Below are 15,397 nucleotides of genomic sequence, written 5' to 3' on the forward strand. Positions count from 1 at the left end.
AATTGTTTACAAATATTCAACAATAAAATATATATTAAAATAAGAAACAATAAAGACTTGAATTGAATTGAAATTAAGTAAGTATGAATTTGTCGGTCACACTGTCTGTTTCAGATGCTACACGTGCACCAGGTGAGTGTGTCTGGTGGACAGTGTTTGATTCTCCCTTACAGAATCTGTCTCCTGGTTGTTTCTGAAGGAAACAGACTGATAATACGGGCAGTTTTAAAAATTGAAAATAGAGTTTTAAAAATACAATATACTCTGATTATAGTTTCCTCTCACACAACTCCTACCTATCCACCTGCCCAAATCTACAACCTTTCTTTCTCTCATTAGGATACAGACATCTAAAGAATAATAAAAGTAATAAAATAAAATTGGATAATATAAAAACAAACCAGAATAAGACAGGAAAAATAGAAGAGAAAGACTTAAAGAAAAAGCTGAAGGAACATATATAGACACACACACATTTGCACACACACAATCCCACAAAAGCACAAAACCAGAAACCATAATTTAAACACAAAGGAACTGTAAAGTTAAAAAAATAAAGTGCTGACAAATCATTCTGAGACAAGGATCCTCCAAAACTGCTATTGAGTTCATTTTCTGTTGGACACAAGGCCTGGTCTTAAAAGTGGTTTGTACCCCGGTGAGACTAAGTTTTCCTTTGTGATCAGTTATGTATAGGAGGCAGCTGCTGGGTTAGGATGGGGCGTGCCCACTTCCCTCTCAGCTCTGAGGCACAGGTAGCTTTTAAACCAATCCTATTGTGTTTAACTACAACACTAAAAACAAATTAAAGGCTTCTGTTTGTGGAGTCTTTTATGCATCAAGAATCAGATTTTTAGTAAGTCATTTTATATATAATTTGCTGGCTCACAGCTGCTAATTTTAGCTTTGGCCAATGTGTACCAATAGCTGGTGCTCCCTGATCTTAGTGTAAGACATGGCATCACGACTCAGCCCCGGAACACCACTGCCTATGGTGTAGACAAGGAAAAACTCTTTTCCTTTCTCTGGTTGACTATCTGGAGACATGTGAACTGACCTGAGAAGAACCAGACCAATATAGAAAACTATAAATCAAAGTGCAAGGATGGAGTTGGGGCCTATTTATTTACCTGTTTATTATTTGAGACAGGGTCTCACCATGCCCAACCTGGCCTTGAATTCCTGAGATCCTGCTGCCTAAGCCTGCTGTGTGCTAGACTACAGAGCCATTCTTCACCTTCCCTAGTCACCATTTTCATTGTGAAATGGCAGATGAGGAGGGGCAGTTATGAGGGAAAACCCTTTACTATAAAAAAATATAATAATATAATATAATATAATATAATATAATATAATATAATATAATGCTTGACAACTTGAATTCAATCCTTATGCCCCACATAATGGAAGGAGAAGACTGACTCCCATCAGTTTTTCTTTGGCCTCCCACATGAGTGGGTGTGCGTGCACACATGCACACAATATCATGTCCAAATAAATGTTATAAAATATTTTTCTCAGGACAGTATATGGAAAATATAGTTATGTGACAGTGTGTGCAATTGGAATGGAACTCCCAGTTGAGTCTTTAGAAAGGATTTAGGAACAAACGTCTTTTTGGAGGCTTTACTTTCAGGCAGATAAGGGATTGGAGGAATTTGAGTGTCTTATGCTCAAAATTATAGTGTTCCTTCTTACTCTGGCCTCAGGACTTAACTCCCAGTGAATGTGTCCATGCCTTTCCTATGAACTCTAGCCCATTTGACAACCTATTTCATCTCTGCTGAATGTCTGTCAAGACATTTCACTGATTGAGAGTAGTAGACACAGTAAGTTGGTCAGACTGTTTAACTGGAAGGAGTGAGTTGGCAAAATAGGAAGGAAAGAAAAATGTCCTTATTCTCATATTGGTAACTTAGCAGATTGCTTTACTGGGCTGATGAAGAAGGCAGGAAGAGCACACAGAAGAGAAAAGATTTAGGATGGGAAGCCAAAGCATCTGTCCTAAGATCTCTGAAATTGTTCTAGTGAGCAAGGTATTAAACTTTAAAACTGTGTTCATTGATAATTCTGTGAAAAACAGAACTTATTTGTATGATCTATTCATTAAATCTAGATCTGTTGCAGAGACTGTCAGAAAACACCACACCAAAATATAGTTCTTGTAGTATTTAGGTTGAGTATAAGCCCGTTATAAGTCTGTGGATGGTGGTGAAAGTCAATGCTTTCCCTCCAACCACATATCAAGAGTGTAGATGGATATTTTTGTAAGACAAGATTACATTTATAAAAGGAGTTTATGTTTGGCATGTGTTTGTTACAGATGGTTCTTGGGAAAACTTAATGGCAAGATGGCTCTTACCTGCCTTAGCTCCTCCCCTTCGCTTCACAAACTGACAGCCAGAAGCATAAACTCTTCCCTTTAACCCAAGGAGAGAGAAAGTCCTCAATCATTTGGCCCCTTTTAGAACATCAGTGGTTTATGTGTGAAATTTCTATGCAGAGTAAATCAAGCCTTAAATTCTTCCCATTCAGCCCTATTTTATCTCAGAGACTTTTTCATTTAATACCAGGTAGGGAATGTAGCAGTACAGGCATGCAAATCAACATTTACTGGTAATAAAACATTAATAAAGCTATTTTATTTTATTTTATTTTTTGCCTTTTTTTATTAATTTATTCTTGTTACATCTCAATGATTATCCCATCCTTTGTATCCTCCCATTCTTCTCTCCTTCCCATTTTCCCCTTACTCCCCTCCCCTATGACTGTGACTGAGGGGGACCTCCTCCCCCTTTATAGGCTCACAGGGTATCAAGTCTCTTCTTGGTAGCCTGCTATCCTTCCTTTGAGTGCCACCAGGTCTCCCCCTCCAGGGGATATGGTCAAATATGAGGCACCAGAGTACGTGTGAAAGTTATATCCTACTCTCCACTCAGCTGTGGAGAATGTCCTATCCATTGGCTAGATCTGGGTAGGGGTTTGAAGAACTCAAGAAATTAAATACCACCAAACCAAATAACCCAATTGGGAAATGGGGCTTGGAACTAAACAGAGAATTCTCAACAGAGGAATATCAAATGGCTGAGAAACACTTAAAGAAATGCTCAACCTCCTTAGTCATCCGGGAAATGCAAATCAAAACAACTCTGAGATTCCATCTTACACCCATCAGAATGGCTAAGATCAAAAACTCAAGTGACACCACATGCTGGCGAGGATGTGGAGAGAGAGGAACACTCCTTCATAGCTATTTTATTTTTAATGTTTATGTTTTGTTGAGAATTTCATACACATTATGTTTCCATCATTTCCACCTCTTCTACCCTTCCATCTCTGCTTGTGTATTCTCCCACTCAAATTATATCTGCTTTAATTGCACCTGTAAGCATGCTGAGTGTGTGTGTGTGCGTGTGTGTTTGTATGTATGAAAAACCTGCTGAATCCATTCAGTATTGCTTCTATGTATGTGTGGTTGGAGGGGACCACTTAAGACTAGACAACCTATCTCTCAGAGGCCTTATTCCTTGAGTAAACTGATTCTCCCTCTCGGCTGCCATTAGTGGCTTAGAGTTCTTCATCTAGGTGTGGTGCCTTGTGAGATGCACCCCATCTACACTGGCAGGTGTTGTCATGTAGATCTTGTTTAGGCTACCATAATGTTGAGGTTTCATGGGTACAGCTTACCTGTCATATATAGAAGACAGTATTTCATGTCAGACATCCAGGTTCTCTGGCTCTAATAATCCATCCATCCCATGATTTGGGATGATCTCTGACTGTTAGATCTTCAAGATACAAAGAATAGACACTGCAGAAATGACAGTATCTTCAACAAATGTTGTTGGAAAACAGGTTGTACACCTGTAGAAGAATGAGATTAAGCTAGTATCTACTGCCACACACAGGAATAAATTCTAAGAGGATCAAAGATGTAAATGTGAAATGTGAAATGCTGAAACCACTAGAAGAAAACACAAGCAATACCCTCTAAGATAGACGTGTGTGGAAGGACTTTCTGAATAAGGTTCTATTTGCTCAGGACTTGAGGAAACAGTTGACAAATAGGGCCCTGGATCATAGACCTTAGTATGGAACCTGAAATGCTGAAATACAGAGAAACAAAGGCAGTCTTCTCCAAGATGCTGCTGCAGCACTGGGCTTTCTGAAGTCCATGTCTCAAGAATTAAGGCCGATAGATGACAGATAGGACCCCATGAAACTTAAAAAGCTTTTGTACAGAAAAAGAAGCAGTCAGTTGAATGAAGTGGAACCCCAGTATAGAAAGAATCTTTGTCAGCTAGCTATCTGACAAAGGATTAATATCCAGAATATATAAAGAATTCCAAAAACAAAGATTTTAGGAAGCAACCCAATTAAAAATAAGCTATGGTCTGAAGACTTTAAAACAGAAAAAAGGAAAATGACCAAGAAACATCTGTAACAGTGTTCAACATTATTAGCAATTGGGGAAATGCAAGTTAAAATTACTGTCAAGTTTCATTTTACCCCAGACATAATGGCCAATATCAAGAAAATGAGCACTGTCGAAAGTGTGGGGAAATGAGATCCCTTTGATATTGTTGCAAACAGGTGGAGATAAATCTTTTATTTCAAAGCAATTCTTTGATATACGTAGGGTTTTTATCATTTCTTGTATATACAAAAGCAGATTTCCAAATGCAATGGGATAGATGTACTTTTTTATTTTTACATGAATTAAACATTATCTTGGATGATCAGTACTTTGATTTTATAGTCCTTGGTGCTGTGAAAACCACTTTGCATTTACACTAGATGTATAAAAAAAGGTAGTAGCATGACGTCAGAAATTGTTCCAAATTCTGTTCTAATCTCAAACCAAACTCAAGTAGCACCTCAAACAGCCTATTTTTGCAATTATTGTTATTGTAATTTGTGTGTGTGTGTGTGTGTGTGTGTGTGTGTATTAAAATAAAGCTGCAGAGGTCAGAACCTTTTGTAGTAGTTGGTTCTTCCGTGTGGGATGAGGGCATTGACCTCAGATTGCCAAGCTTGGTGGCAAGTGTATTTTCCCACCCGAGCATCTCCCTGGCCAATTTTACTTTTTAAAAATCTCAGAATGCTTATGCTTAAGCTTTACCACTGAGTTGCATCCTCAGCCTGTTTTAGGCTGTAGTTTCTGGATTTTAGCAAAAGGGAGATGTGAGGGGAAAGGATTTTATCTTTTTTAAAACAGCATTTAAGAAAACCCAAGGCAGATGTGTGGGTATGGACAGGGGTGGCTCAGCACCCATAAGGCATATAAAACCATTTGTAACTCCAGTTCTAGGTGATCCAATACCTTCTACTATCAGTTTCCAGTACTAGAGGCATCTCTGGTGCACTGACCCTTCAGGGAAACCATCACACACATAAAATAAAATGTTAAAAGAAAATTTGAGGAACCAGAGAGCTGGCTCAGCAGGTAAGTGTACTTGCTGATGTCTTGGAGGACCTGAATTTAGTCCCTAGTATCCATTTTGGGAAGCTTACAACCACTTTTAACTTCACCTCCAGAGGATCCCATGTCCCTTACCTGCCTCTTTGGGCACCTGCATGCATGCACGTGCGCTTGCGCGCGCGCACACACACACACACAGTAACATATGAAATGTTTTAAAATCTTAGAAAAGAAAACTCTAGGAAAATATATTTTTGTGAAAGGACTAAAGAGGGCAAGGCAGTTGGTCATCTGTGAGGGTGTTCTTTGTGCTGAGTTGGTTTTAGAAAAAGTTCATGTCTCTGAGCCCAAGACCTGAAGTCCTTTCTGGTAATACTCATTTTACCCCCTTCCCTTTTGCAAGAATATCTGCCCTAGTTTTCTATGCTAACTGGCCCTTATTTCTGCACATAAATCCTAAGCTTTTCCCAGCATTCACCATACAAGACCATAATTAGTATTATGAGCCTTGAGCATATTTATTGAATAAGTATATTATCTTAGTCACAGTTTGTATTGCTGTGATAAAACACCATGACCAAGAACAAGTTGCTGGAGAGATTAATTTTCCTTTACAGCTTATAAATACAGCTCTGAGGGAATTCAGGGTAGGAACTTGCAGGCTGGAGCTGAAGTGGCTTCCAGGAAAGATTGTAGCTTCTCCTGGCTTGCTCAGTTTTCTTTCTCATACACCTCAGGACCACCTACCCACCAAGGGGCAGCACCACTGACCATGAGCTGGCCTCTCCCATATCATCAATCAAGAAAGAAAATGCCCCACAGGCTTATCCACAGGCCATCCTGGTGGGGAAATTTCTTTTTTCAATTGAGATTCCTGTCCCCAAATGACTCCATCCTGTGTTAAGTTGACCTAAAAGTAGCCAGGACATATGAATACCTTCCATTAGGAGGGTGTCTCCCTATTTGCCTTGTCCTCAGATCACTGCTACCGTGATGTGAAGGCCTGGAGCCCTGTCAGTGTGCTGACTCCAAACTAATCACTAAATAGTCTATGGCTTTTCAGTACTGGATGCTTTGAGGTAGATATGCCAGATGTGGGACACAGAAAAACCACTGGTCAACAGAAGACATTTCAAATGTAAGGAGTGATTTTTGAAGTTAAAAGACATGGTTCATGTGCTTTTTCATTTGTAACCTGAGACCTCTAAATCCTTGTTAGAACTAGTATCTTTGCATCAATGTCATAAGTAGTTTAAACCATTTAATCAGTGGCTCTGCGGTTGGGATTAGCTCTTCATATTCCCCTATTGTTTGTAGGAAAGGAAAAAATGTAAGGGTCCAGCTGTGAACCCTTACTGGTGGCTGCCCTAGCATCTTCCTGATGTATAGTAGTTAACAAGTGGGCAAGAATATCTGGCTGTAGACAGAGTGTACCTGTGTATTGCTTTCCTTGTGAATACTTTTCCATCATATATAAAGGAGGTTTTGCCCTCTGATTAGAAAGAATTATATAATTAAACATGTGGTAAAAGAGAAAATTCTTATTCCTGAAGCTGATTAAAATAACAGTTTAGAGGGAAAAAGGCTCAAAATTAACTACAACAACAACAGCAAACAACAACAGCAATGAAAAACAAAGAAGAACTGGGTCCTACTGATGAGAAAACAAGGGGATGAGAACTGGTGAAGCCTGTTGACCCCAGAAAAGAGGCAGATTGGAAGGGGAAGGGAAAGCCATGCCGTTTAGAAGGACTTTCAGCTTTGCTAAGATTTGTACACTGCACAGATAGCTTGAGTAAGCTGGGTGCAGACTGGTGGTGACATTCTTCAGAAAAATTTTAAGGACTTACAGTCTTTACACAAGGCCTGGAATAGAGAAATGACAAAACTCCTCTTGATGTGCAGTCCCTCAGAAACTAGGAAACAGCAAGGTGGGATGCTGAATTTTGTCACAGGAAAGTCTGAATATGGTTTGATTTGATTTCCTTTGTGTTTAAAAAACTGCTAGTCTAATGAGCAGTGCACACGGCAGGAAGGCTGCCACCACCACAAGGAAATATTACTGTGACTGTGGGGGTGCCCGACACTTTTACGAGTTATCTCAGCTAACTAGATAGAGATTGCTTATTGTAGAATGGTATGGAAGTTTTATACTTTCTTTATTTTTAATCCTGAATGTACATTTTTTGTTTCAACATAGGATAATGTAATTTTCCTATGAGAACTCTAGAATTTGTTCCTGTTCTCCCTCCATTTTTCAAAGTCCTCCTCACTTCTGCTGAGTGGTATTCCATGGTTAGACCTGTCTAATGTGTTGGGCTTGAAAGTGGTTTATAGAACTCCTTAGGAATTATGTGGCTGCTCAGCAGTGAGGATGCAGACCAGCTACTGGGACCACAACCAACTGCACACACTTCTAAGGCCATTCCCAGTTTATTCGTTATAGATCTGCTGGAAAGGTGATCTTTCTTTGGTTCTTTACCTCCAATTATAAATGTTTGTTAATGAAATCTTACAAAAATCTCATTTTCATCTTGAGCCAATGACTAATTTAAGTCAAGTGATATGTTATTGATTCTTACTGTGCTTTGGGAGGATACAAAGTGGTTATTGTGGCTGGTCACCATGGAGTTGTCAGTACGAGACTTGATTGGTGTGTTTACATTGACATACATATCTTGGTTTTGAAGATGTGGAGAGATTTGACAAAATATTTATAGTAAAGCTGTAACTTTTCTACACCCCTTTTTTGATAGCTTCAGGAGAAAAGAACTTTGGCTAGTTGCTACAGTTTATTTTACTACTCCATAAAAACAAACAAACAAACAAACACACAAAATGAATAAAGTGGTGAATGCTAAATTTGGGACATAAAACATTATCCAGAAATTAATGCTATTTCTCCATTTTGCCTAGGCACACCTTTGTATCTATCCTGCTTGTTGTTTTTGGAGCTTTATTCTGAGACTTGAAACTCTCATCTGTTTTGGAGAATACTGCCCAGAATTTCTTTAAATATTGGTTCTATTCTATTCCACCCTTCCATTCCCAGGTCTCTAGTTACATGTATGAGAGATTATGTTAATGCTTTCTCTCTCTTTTTTTTTTTTTAAATAATTTCTCCTTAAACCTAGAGGCTCTCTTTCATCCATGGTGACATTTTTTGTCATTTTCAAAATTTAATTCTGTATGCTTCGTGCATAATTTTCATAGGAACTAAAATCCTAGAAAGGAGGTGACAGCAGTCAAGTAAGTTCTGCCCCTGAGCCCTTTCTCTCCCGTGTCTGCACATATAAATCTCACACACAGGAAACATAATTCATGAAAAATAGTCAAGAGAAAGCTCTTCACACATGGATGCCCTTTAAACATTAAAACTAATTACTGACCATAACATCTTAAGCCTGTTTCATAAGCTCAGTTCGCCTTACAGTCTTGGTCTAATCAGATTTGTAAGGGGCTTTTTTAATAGTGTTCATTGTGAAGCTTTTTAAACTTGATCTGTAAATTTAATTCTTAGTGTTTACTTTAAAGTCCTGAATTAGTTCATTACTCATTTGATGTAGTTAATAATTTCAAAATTTTAAGTTATTCTAAAATTTAAATATATTTCCTTGTTGTTGTTTTGTCATTGGAGACAGTTTGGAAGTTTATCTTCTTGAAGGGGAGAATAGCCAGAGTGTACAACCTGAGAATCAGAGAATCCTCCGTTTGTTAATAACAATGTCACAAGCTCTAAGATCAAATGATGACTCAATGAACTGACAGGGTCTTTATCCTGTAGTCTGATTTTAAGTTTTATTATATGATTTTAAAGCTAGATAAAATGAAAAGTTTCCTGTCTTTCTTTTATTTGGTAGTTCTGAGTACTTTGTATATTCTGTTGATGAATTAAGGTACCATTTCTTAGACATTTAACAGCTAGTGGGAGCAGAGACTCAGTTATGGCTCTTCCATGTTATCTGATTGAGGTGGCTCTTAAACCAATGGTGTGAGACATTTGTAAGGAATCTACAAATTAACATGGCACTTTAAAGAATTGTAATCTTAGGGAAGCAGTGTTTCCTGTGCTGACAGTCTCTTTTATTCATGTTAATAATTTACTATTGTTTTTCCCTCTGTAGAAAGGAAGAAATACTAATGATGTCTTCCAGGTGTGACCATGTTTTAGAACCAATATCACAGAGAAACACCAACCGCCTTCCTGGAATGAACTCCAATGACTCAAAGATGCTTACAGGAGATGTGCTAAGTTTTCGTAACATCACCTATCGAGTGAAAGTGAAAAGTGGATTTTTAGTCCGGAAAACAGTTGAGAAAGAAATACTCTCAGATATCAAGTATGTGTATGAACTCTTTAAAAGATTGCTTCATTTATCTACAGTGACCATTACAGATTTTTATTGTTAATAAGTTGCTGTGAATACTTCACTTCATGTCTTTGTACATATGTGTGTAGACACATGCTTTTATTTCTTTCCTCTAAACTTGGACATAAATTACTTGATCTCTTATTAGACATACATTTTACTTGCAAAGGAACTGTGAAAACTTAAAAAAAAAATCATCTTATTTTTTTGAGAAATTCACCATTTTAATGAATGATTTTGTTAAGTCTTTCATTAGAGATAGAGATCTGACTTTACAATTTATGGTGTGTTGATTGTCAAGCTATAACTGTAACCTTGCTTTTTTATAAGTATGCACTTTATTATATTCTAGTAGAAAGGAGGTGGAAATGAAGTATAATTAGAAAGTCCTTTGATTTTTCAAATATGCCTGTGCAAGCGACACCACATGCTGGCGAGGATGTGGAGAGAGAGGAACACTCCTTCATTGCTGGTGGGAATGGAAACTAGTACAGCCACTTTGGAAAGCTATCTGGTGCTATCTCAGAAAACTGGGAATAGGGCTTCCACAAGACCCAGCTATTCCACTCCTTGGAATATACCCAGAAGATGCTCCAGCACACAACAAGAAAATTTGTTCAACCATGTTCATAGCAGCCTTATTCATAATAGCCAGAACATGGAAACAGCCTAAGTGTCCCTCAGTAGAAGAGTGGATAAAGAAACTGTGGTACATATACACTATGGAATACTACTTGGCTATTAAAAACAAAAAATTTCCAAAATTTGTGGACAAATGAATTGAGCTAGAAATGATCATAATGAGTGAGTTAACCCAGAAGCAGAAAGACTCAAATGGTATATACTCACTTATATCTGCATACTAGCCCAAGGGGCATGTTCCATGAAAGCCTTCACTTACCAGGAAACTGGGACAGAGGGGAGGACATCCTATTGGGACTCTAGATGAGAGAAGCATGGGAGAATAGCAAAGTAGAAAGATCCAGAGGGTCCTAGAAACCTACAAGAAGAACATTATGATAGGCAGATTTGGGCCCAGGGGTCCTGCTCAAACTATGGCACCAGCCAAGGACAATACAGGAGGTAAACTTTAAACCCCTACCCAGATCTAGCCAATGGTCTGAACATTCTCCACAGTTGAGTGTAGAGTGGGGTATGGCTTTCACACGTACTCTGGTGCCTCATATTTGACTATGCCCCCTGAAGGGGGAGATCTGGTGGCACTCAGAGGAAGGATAGCAGTCTACCAAGAAGAGACTTGATACCCTATGAGCATATAAAGGGGGAGGAAGTCTCCCTCAGTCACAGTCATAGGGGAGGGGAGTAAGGGGAAAATGGGAGGGAGGGAAGAATGGGAGGATACAAGGGATGGGATAACCATTGAGATGTAAGAAGAATAAATTAATAAAGGAAAAGAAAAAAAAAAGAAAGAAATGACTTATTTATGGTAAGGTGGGCGATTGTTGTCTTTAAGGATTTACTTGGGACTTTCCCTCTATAGCAACGTCATGTCAAGGGGCTTGGGATATGGCTCAGTTTGTGGCATGCTTCCTTAGCATGCACAAAGCTGTGCTGTGCGTATGGGATGAATAATGGGTTCAGTTCCCAGAACCACATCAAACCATGCACCAGCAAGGGGGCAGGGGGATTGAAACTCAACGTCATGCTGAGCTACATGAGACTCCATCTTAAAAAAAAGGCAAAAACCATGAAAATTTAAGACACCTCTAGTTTGGCTGAAGTTATATTATTGAAGCCAAAGTGATGAGGATATGGGATCCAACTTAATGTAGCCAGTTCTCTGTTAAAAGCACTTAGTAATATGTGATATTTATTATTTCATCAAGCAATGAATTTATATTCAGAATGTGGTATTAAAAGTAGGGACTCGTGGAGAGTAAATATTTCTGTAGAACCTGTCACCCCTGGCCTCTCAGATGCCATTGGCTTGTTAATCTTTGCTTGGTTTCTAGAGTTGAGTCTATAGTTTGCCAGTATGATGTTAATAAATGAAACTGAGTTTTTTTTTTTCAGACAGCCTCTTTTTGTCTCTCCTAGGCTGGGGAGCAAATAAATATGAATTCTTTGATCTAATATAATTACAGACCTATGTAAAATCACATACTTCTGTTTTATTGATGTTTTATATGGAACTACATTTACACCTTGTTTGTACCAATCTGCTTCCTCTAGAGAACAGGAAAATGACAAAATATGAGAGAAATTTGTTGGATGTGGGTGGCAAAAAAATGATGGATCTGAGACTAGGTTGGCCTGAAGCTAGAAACATTGCAGACTTACAACTATCCATGGGGCCTAATGTGCTGTCTGTGTAGATGCTGCTTTAAACTCTACTTTACATGAGGTTCCTTATACTGCTAGCTCCCTTGCAACCCCTGGGCCCTCTGTAGGAGAGAAAAAAGGCTAGAAGGAACACAGCACATAGACTTTTTTAGACTTAGTTCCAGCTGGTTAGGGTCATTGGGCTCTTTTGGAAATAACCATCTCAGTAGTCAGGATATCTAGCAGACCAGCAACAGCAAACACAGCAGGATGAACAAGAAGTGTTCTTCCTCTTCTGTCTATCTTCTTTAATCCCCTTCCTCTCTCTGGGATTTGGTATTAATACTGTCCCAGAGTCCTCAGAATTCCACTCACTCCCACTGGTGAAGACCATGCCCCTCTTTCAGCTGCATGAGGCTGTTACCAGCGGTGGACAAACTAAAACAGCCTAATATGCAACACTAGAAGTTAAAAAAAACATATTTACATAACATAACTGAATTTTTAAAGAAACCAAAACTTCTACTAGAGTCATGCCTCCTTTTTCTTTCTTATGTTGGTTAATTTCAACAAAGTAGAAAAGGAGAGGTCTGCTAATTTTTGTATATGCTTAGGTAGAATTGACTTATGAAAAACTGACAATCTTTTGTGAAACATAATAACCTAGGATGTAGCTTAGTGGTAGATGGCTTGTCTGACATATACAAGGCTGTGGGTTCAGTCCCCAGTCCCCCTGCCTTCCTTTCACATTTGTATTGAAAGATAAAGAAGGTGACATCAATTAAGTATGTACTATTTGAATAGATTTACAATATATACTGTTAGATGGTACCGTGTGTGTGTGTGTGTGTACATGTTGTGTGTGTAATATCAAGGATCAAACTTAGAACTTTGGGCATGCTAGACAGGTGCTATACCCCTCAGTCATACTACCTTTCCCTTGTGATTTCCTTCAAGCAGTTAGAAGCAGTGGCTCAGTACACTGAGTGCATCAAGATCTCCACACCATACCATAAACATGGTAGAATGGCATGCATAGTATCCAAAGAAAACTTGTTTTACTATCTCTTAGACTAATAAAGTGTAGACATATCTCATTTTTTTCTTGTTTTTTGTTTCAATGTTCACAATTTAAGGGACAGCTGGAATTAGTATTCTTGCCCACTCACATCTGGTTTGTGTGTGCATGAGAATGGTCCTTCCTGTTTTCTTGCAGGATTTCTAGCCTTACTTCTGTGTCTCGGCTTCAAACAAATAGAGTGTGGTGCAGAATAGATTGCTTTTGTTACTTTAATTCTGTGATTGATTCAAAATGGCTATTATATTCCAAAATGATGAATGGGAATCAATTTTTCTTTGGGTCTTTAAAAAAAATTCTTTTCCTGTGTGAGAAGAAAACAAGACAAAATCTGTCCATGAGAATGCCAAAGATTTTCCTCCTTGGTGTATAGTCTTTCTCTTTCACTTACTTTGTATCCATATTGACACCTGAGTTTCCTTCCCCAGTGCTGAAGTGGTGTGGAAGCAGTCAGCATCACAAGACTTGTGTATCTTTCAAGTAACTGGGCATGGGGGATTCATTATACTCTTGGGAAGATTATTAAGCAACTTATTTTGAAATAATTTCAGAATTAAATTTATAGGAACACAACACTTCACCCAGTTTCTGTTAGTTCCCCGCTGACTTTGCTGTTGCCAGCATCTCTTCTTGTACCCATGGTCAGCAGTGGTTTAGGGGATCCTTTTAAACTGGACTCTCCACTTGGCACTCTTGTATCTCCAATTACTCCAGTGCAAGTTTTCTAGAAAGAAGAACCTTCTCTCGTGTAATTGCCCAGTTGACTGGCAGCCTCGTGACAAGGGCAGTTGTGCCTCCAAACATTCCTCACAGTTGATTGGCTGTCATATCTTGTGCTTTTATTCTTCAATCAAATCCATATTTCATCCAGCGTGATGTTCCATCCACTGGAGATATGGAAGCTATACCATAATGTCACAATTTGAGGCTGTACTTGACTGGTACTATGTGGAAGAGTCTCCTGGCATTCTTCCAGCCCCTATTCCTCACTAAACAGAAACTTGTGAGTTGGAGACTCTGTGATGACTCCTTCTGGGTCCAGCTGCCACTGTGATAGTTGCTAAAGGGGTATTTTCTATGTTCACCATCTCATAGTTTTCATTTCACTTGGGAAAAGCTGTGTCATTTCTTCTTTCATTTATTGTTGTGAATGAGAAGTGTGCCCCGCAGGCTCATACACTTAGTCCCCAGTTGACAGCACTGTTTGGAGAGGTTATGGAACCTTTAGGAGGCGGAGTCTTGTTGGAGGAAGTGGGCTGGTTTGGAGGGTTTACTTTGCTTGTTACAGTCTCTGTTTTCTATCAGCTGCTGAGATGTGAGTTCTCAGTGTCCCACGTCTGCTGACATACCCTCCCAACTGCTGTGGACATCTAGCTTTCAGGAACCATAAGCCAAAATGAGATACATCAAGAGGTATAAATACATGCACACTGAAAGTTTACCCTGGCATTTCTGTGTCTGTATGTTGGACAGTGTGTTGGAAGGGTAGCACATTTTTATAGCTTGATTGAGCCTTAATGACCTGTTGTTATATTTGTTTGATATTTCACTGAGAGATACATCAGTTAACCCCCACCAGCCATTTTATAGTTGTGATATATCAGGTACAGCAGGCAATAAATACTGAATTTCTCTTGGATGTAACTGCAGGGTGACAGATGTGCTGGAGAGTTTCTTGCTCATGAGAAAGTATAATCATAAGAAAGGTCTTTTTAGTCATCATCTGAATGAAGTGTTTGGAAATTTTGGCTTTCCACTGGTTTGATACTGTGTTCTCTTTGGAATACATCTCGACCTACTTAACATTTCCAGGAGATAAACATGACAGCAGAATACTGGATGAGCCAACTCAGACCTCTCTTCATCATTCCCATGCAGCTGCAATAGGCCTACCTTTAATTCTCCCTTTTCTTGTTTGTTTTCTTTAGCCCTCCTACTTGTCCCTATTAGGATAGAATTTGTACTTTCTTAGATGCCCTCAGAGTCAACATTGTTGTGATTGTTCCATCTTAGGCAATATAAATATTTATTTAATTTGTTGAAACATATGGCTGTGTATTGTCTGCCTGCACAGAAATGAGGCCAAATGGTAGAGGCCTTGCTAGACAAAGTTCCAAAGATCTCTAATTGGCCAATATGATCTTTAAACATCAATAACAGTGGTTGAGGCTTTGTTTCACAATGTTCCAAAGAACTTTGGCTGATCAGTACTGTCCTTAAATATTATCTTTGGTCCATGTCTAT

At 38.8% G+C, this 15,397-nt stretch overlaps 1 protein-coding gene across 2 annotated transcripts in view; it reads left to right on the forward strand.

Moving 5' to 3' along the window:
* The window catches only part of LOC127194705 (broad substrate specificity ATP-binding cassette transporter ABCG2-like), a 48,910-nt gene that overhangs the window by 9,536 nt on the left and 23,977 nt on the right, over positions 1-15,397 (forward strand). The window contains exon 2 of one of the 2 annotated variants that reach the window (XM_051152267.1): positions 9,547-9,762. The exons of the other annotated variant lie outside the window; for it this stretch is intronic. Coding sequence (XP_051008224.1) covers positions 9,563-9,762 — 200 coding nt within the window. The 5' untranslated portion in view covers positions 9,547-9,562. The remainder of the gene's footprint in view (positions 1-9,546; positions 9,763-15,397) is intronic. 2 annotated transcript variants of the gene reach the window in all.

The sequence above is a fragment of the Acomys russatus genome, chromosome 10 (assembly GCF_903995435.1).
Source record: "Acomys russatus chromosome 10, mAcoRus1.1, whole genome shotgun sequence".
In the NCBI taxonomy this organism is placed as follows: domain Eukaryota; kingdom Metazoa; phylum Chordata; class Mammalia; order Rodentia; family Muridae; genus Acomys; species Acomys russatus.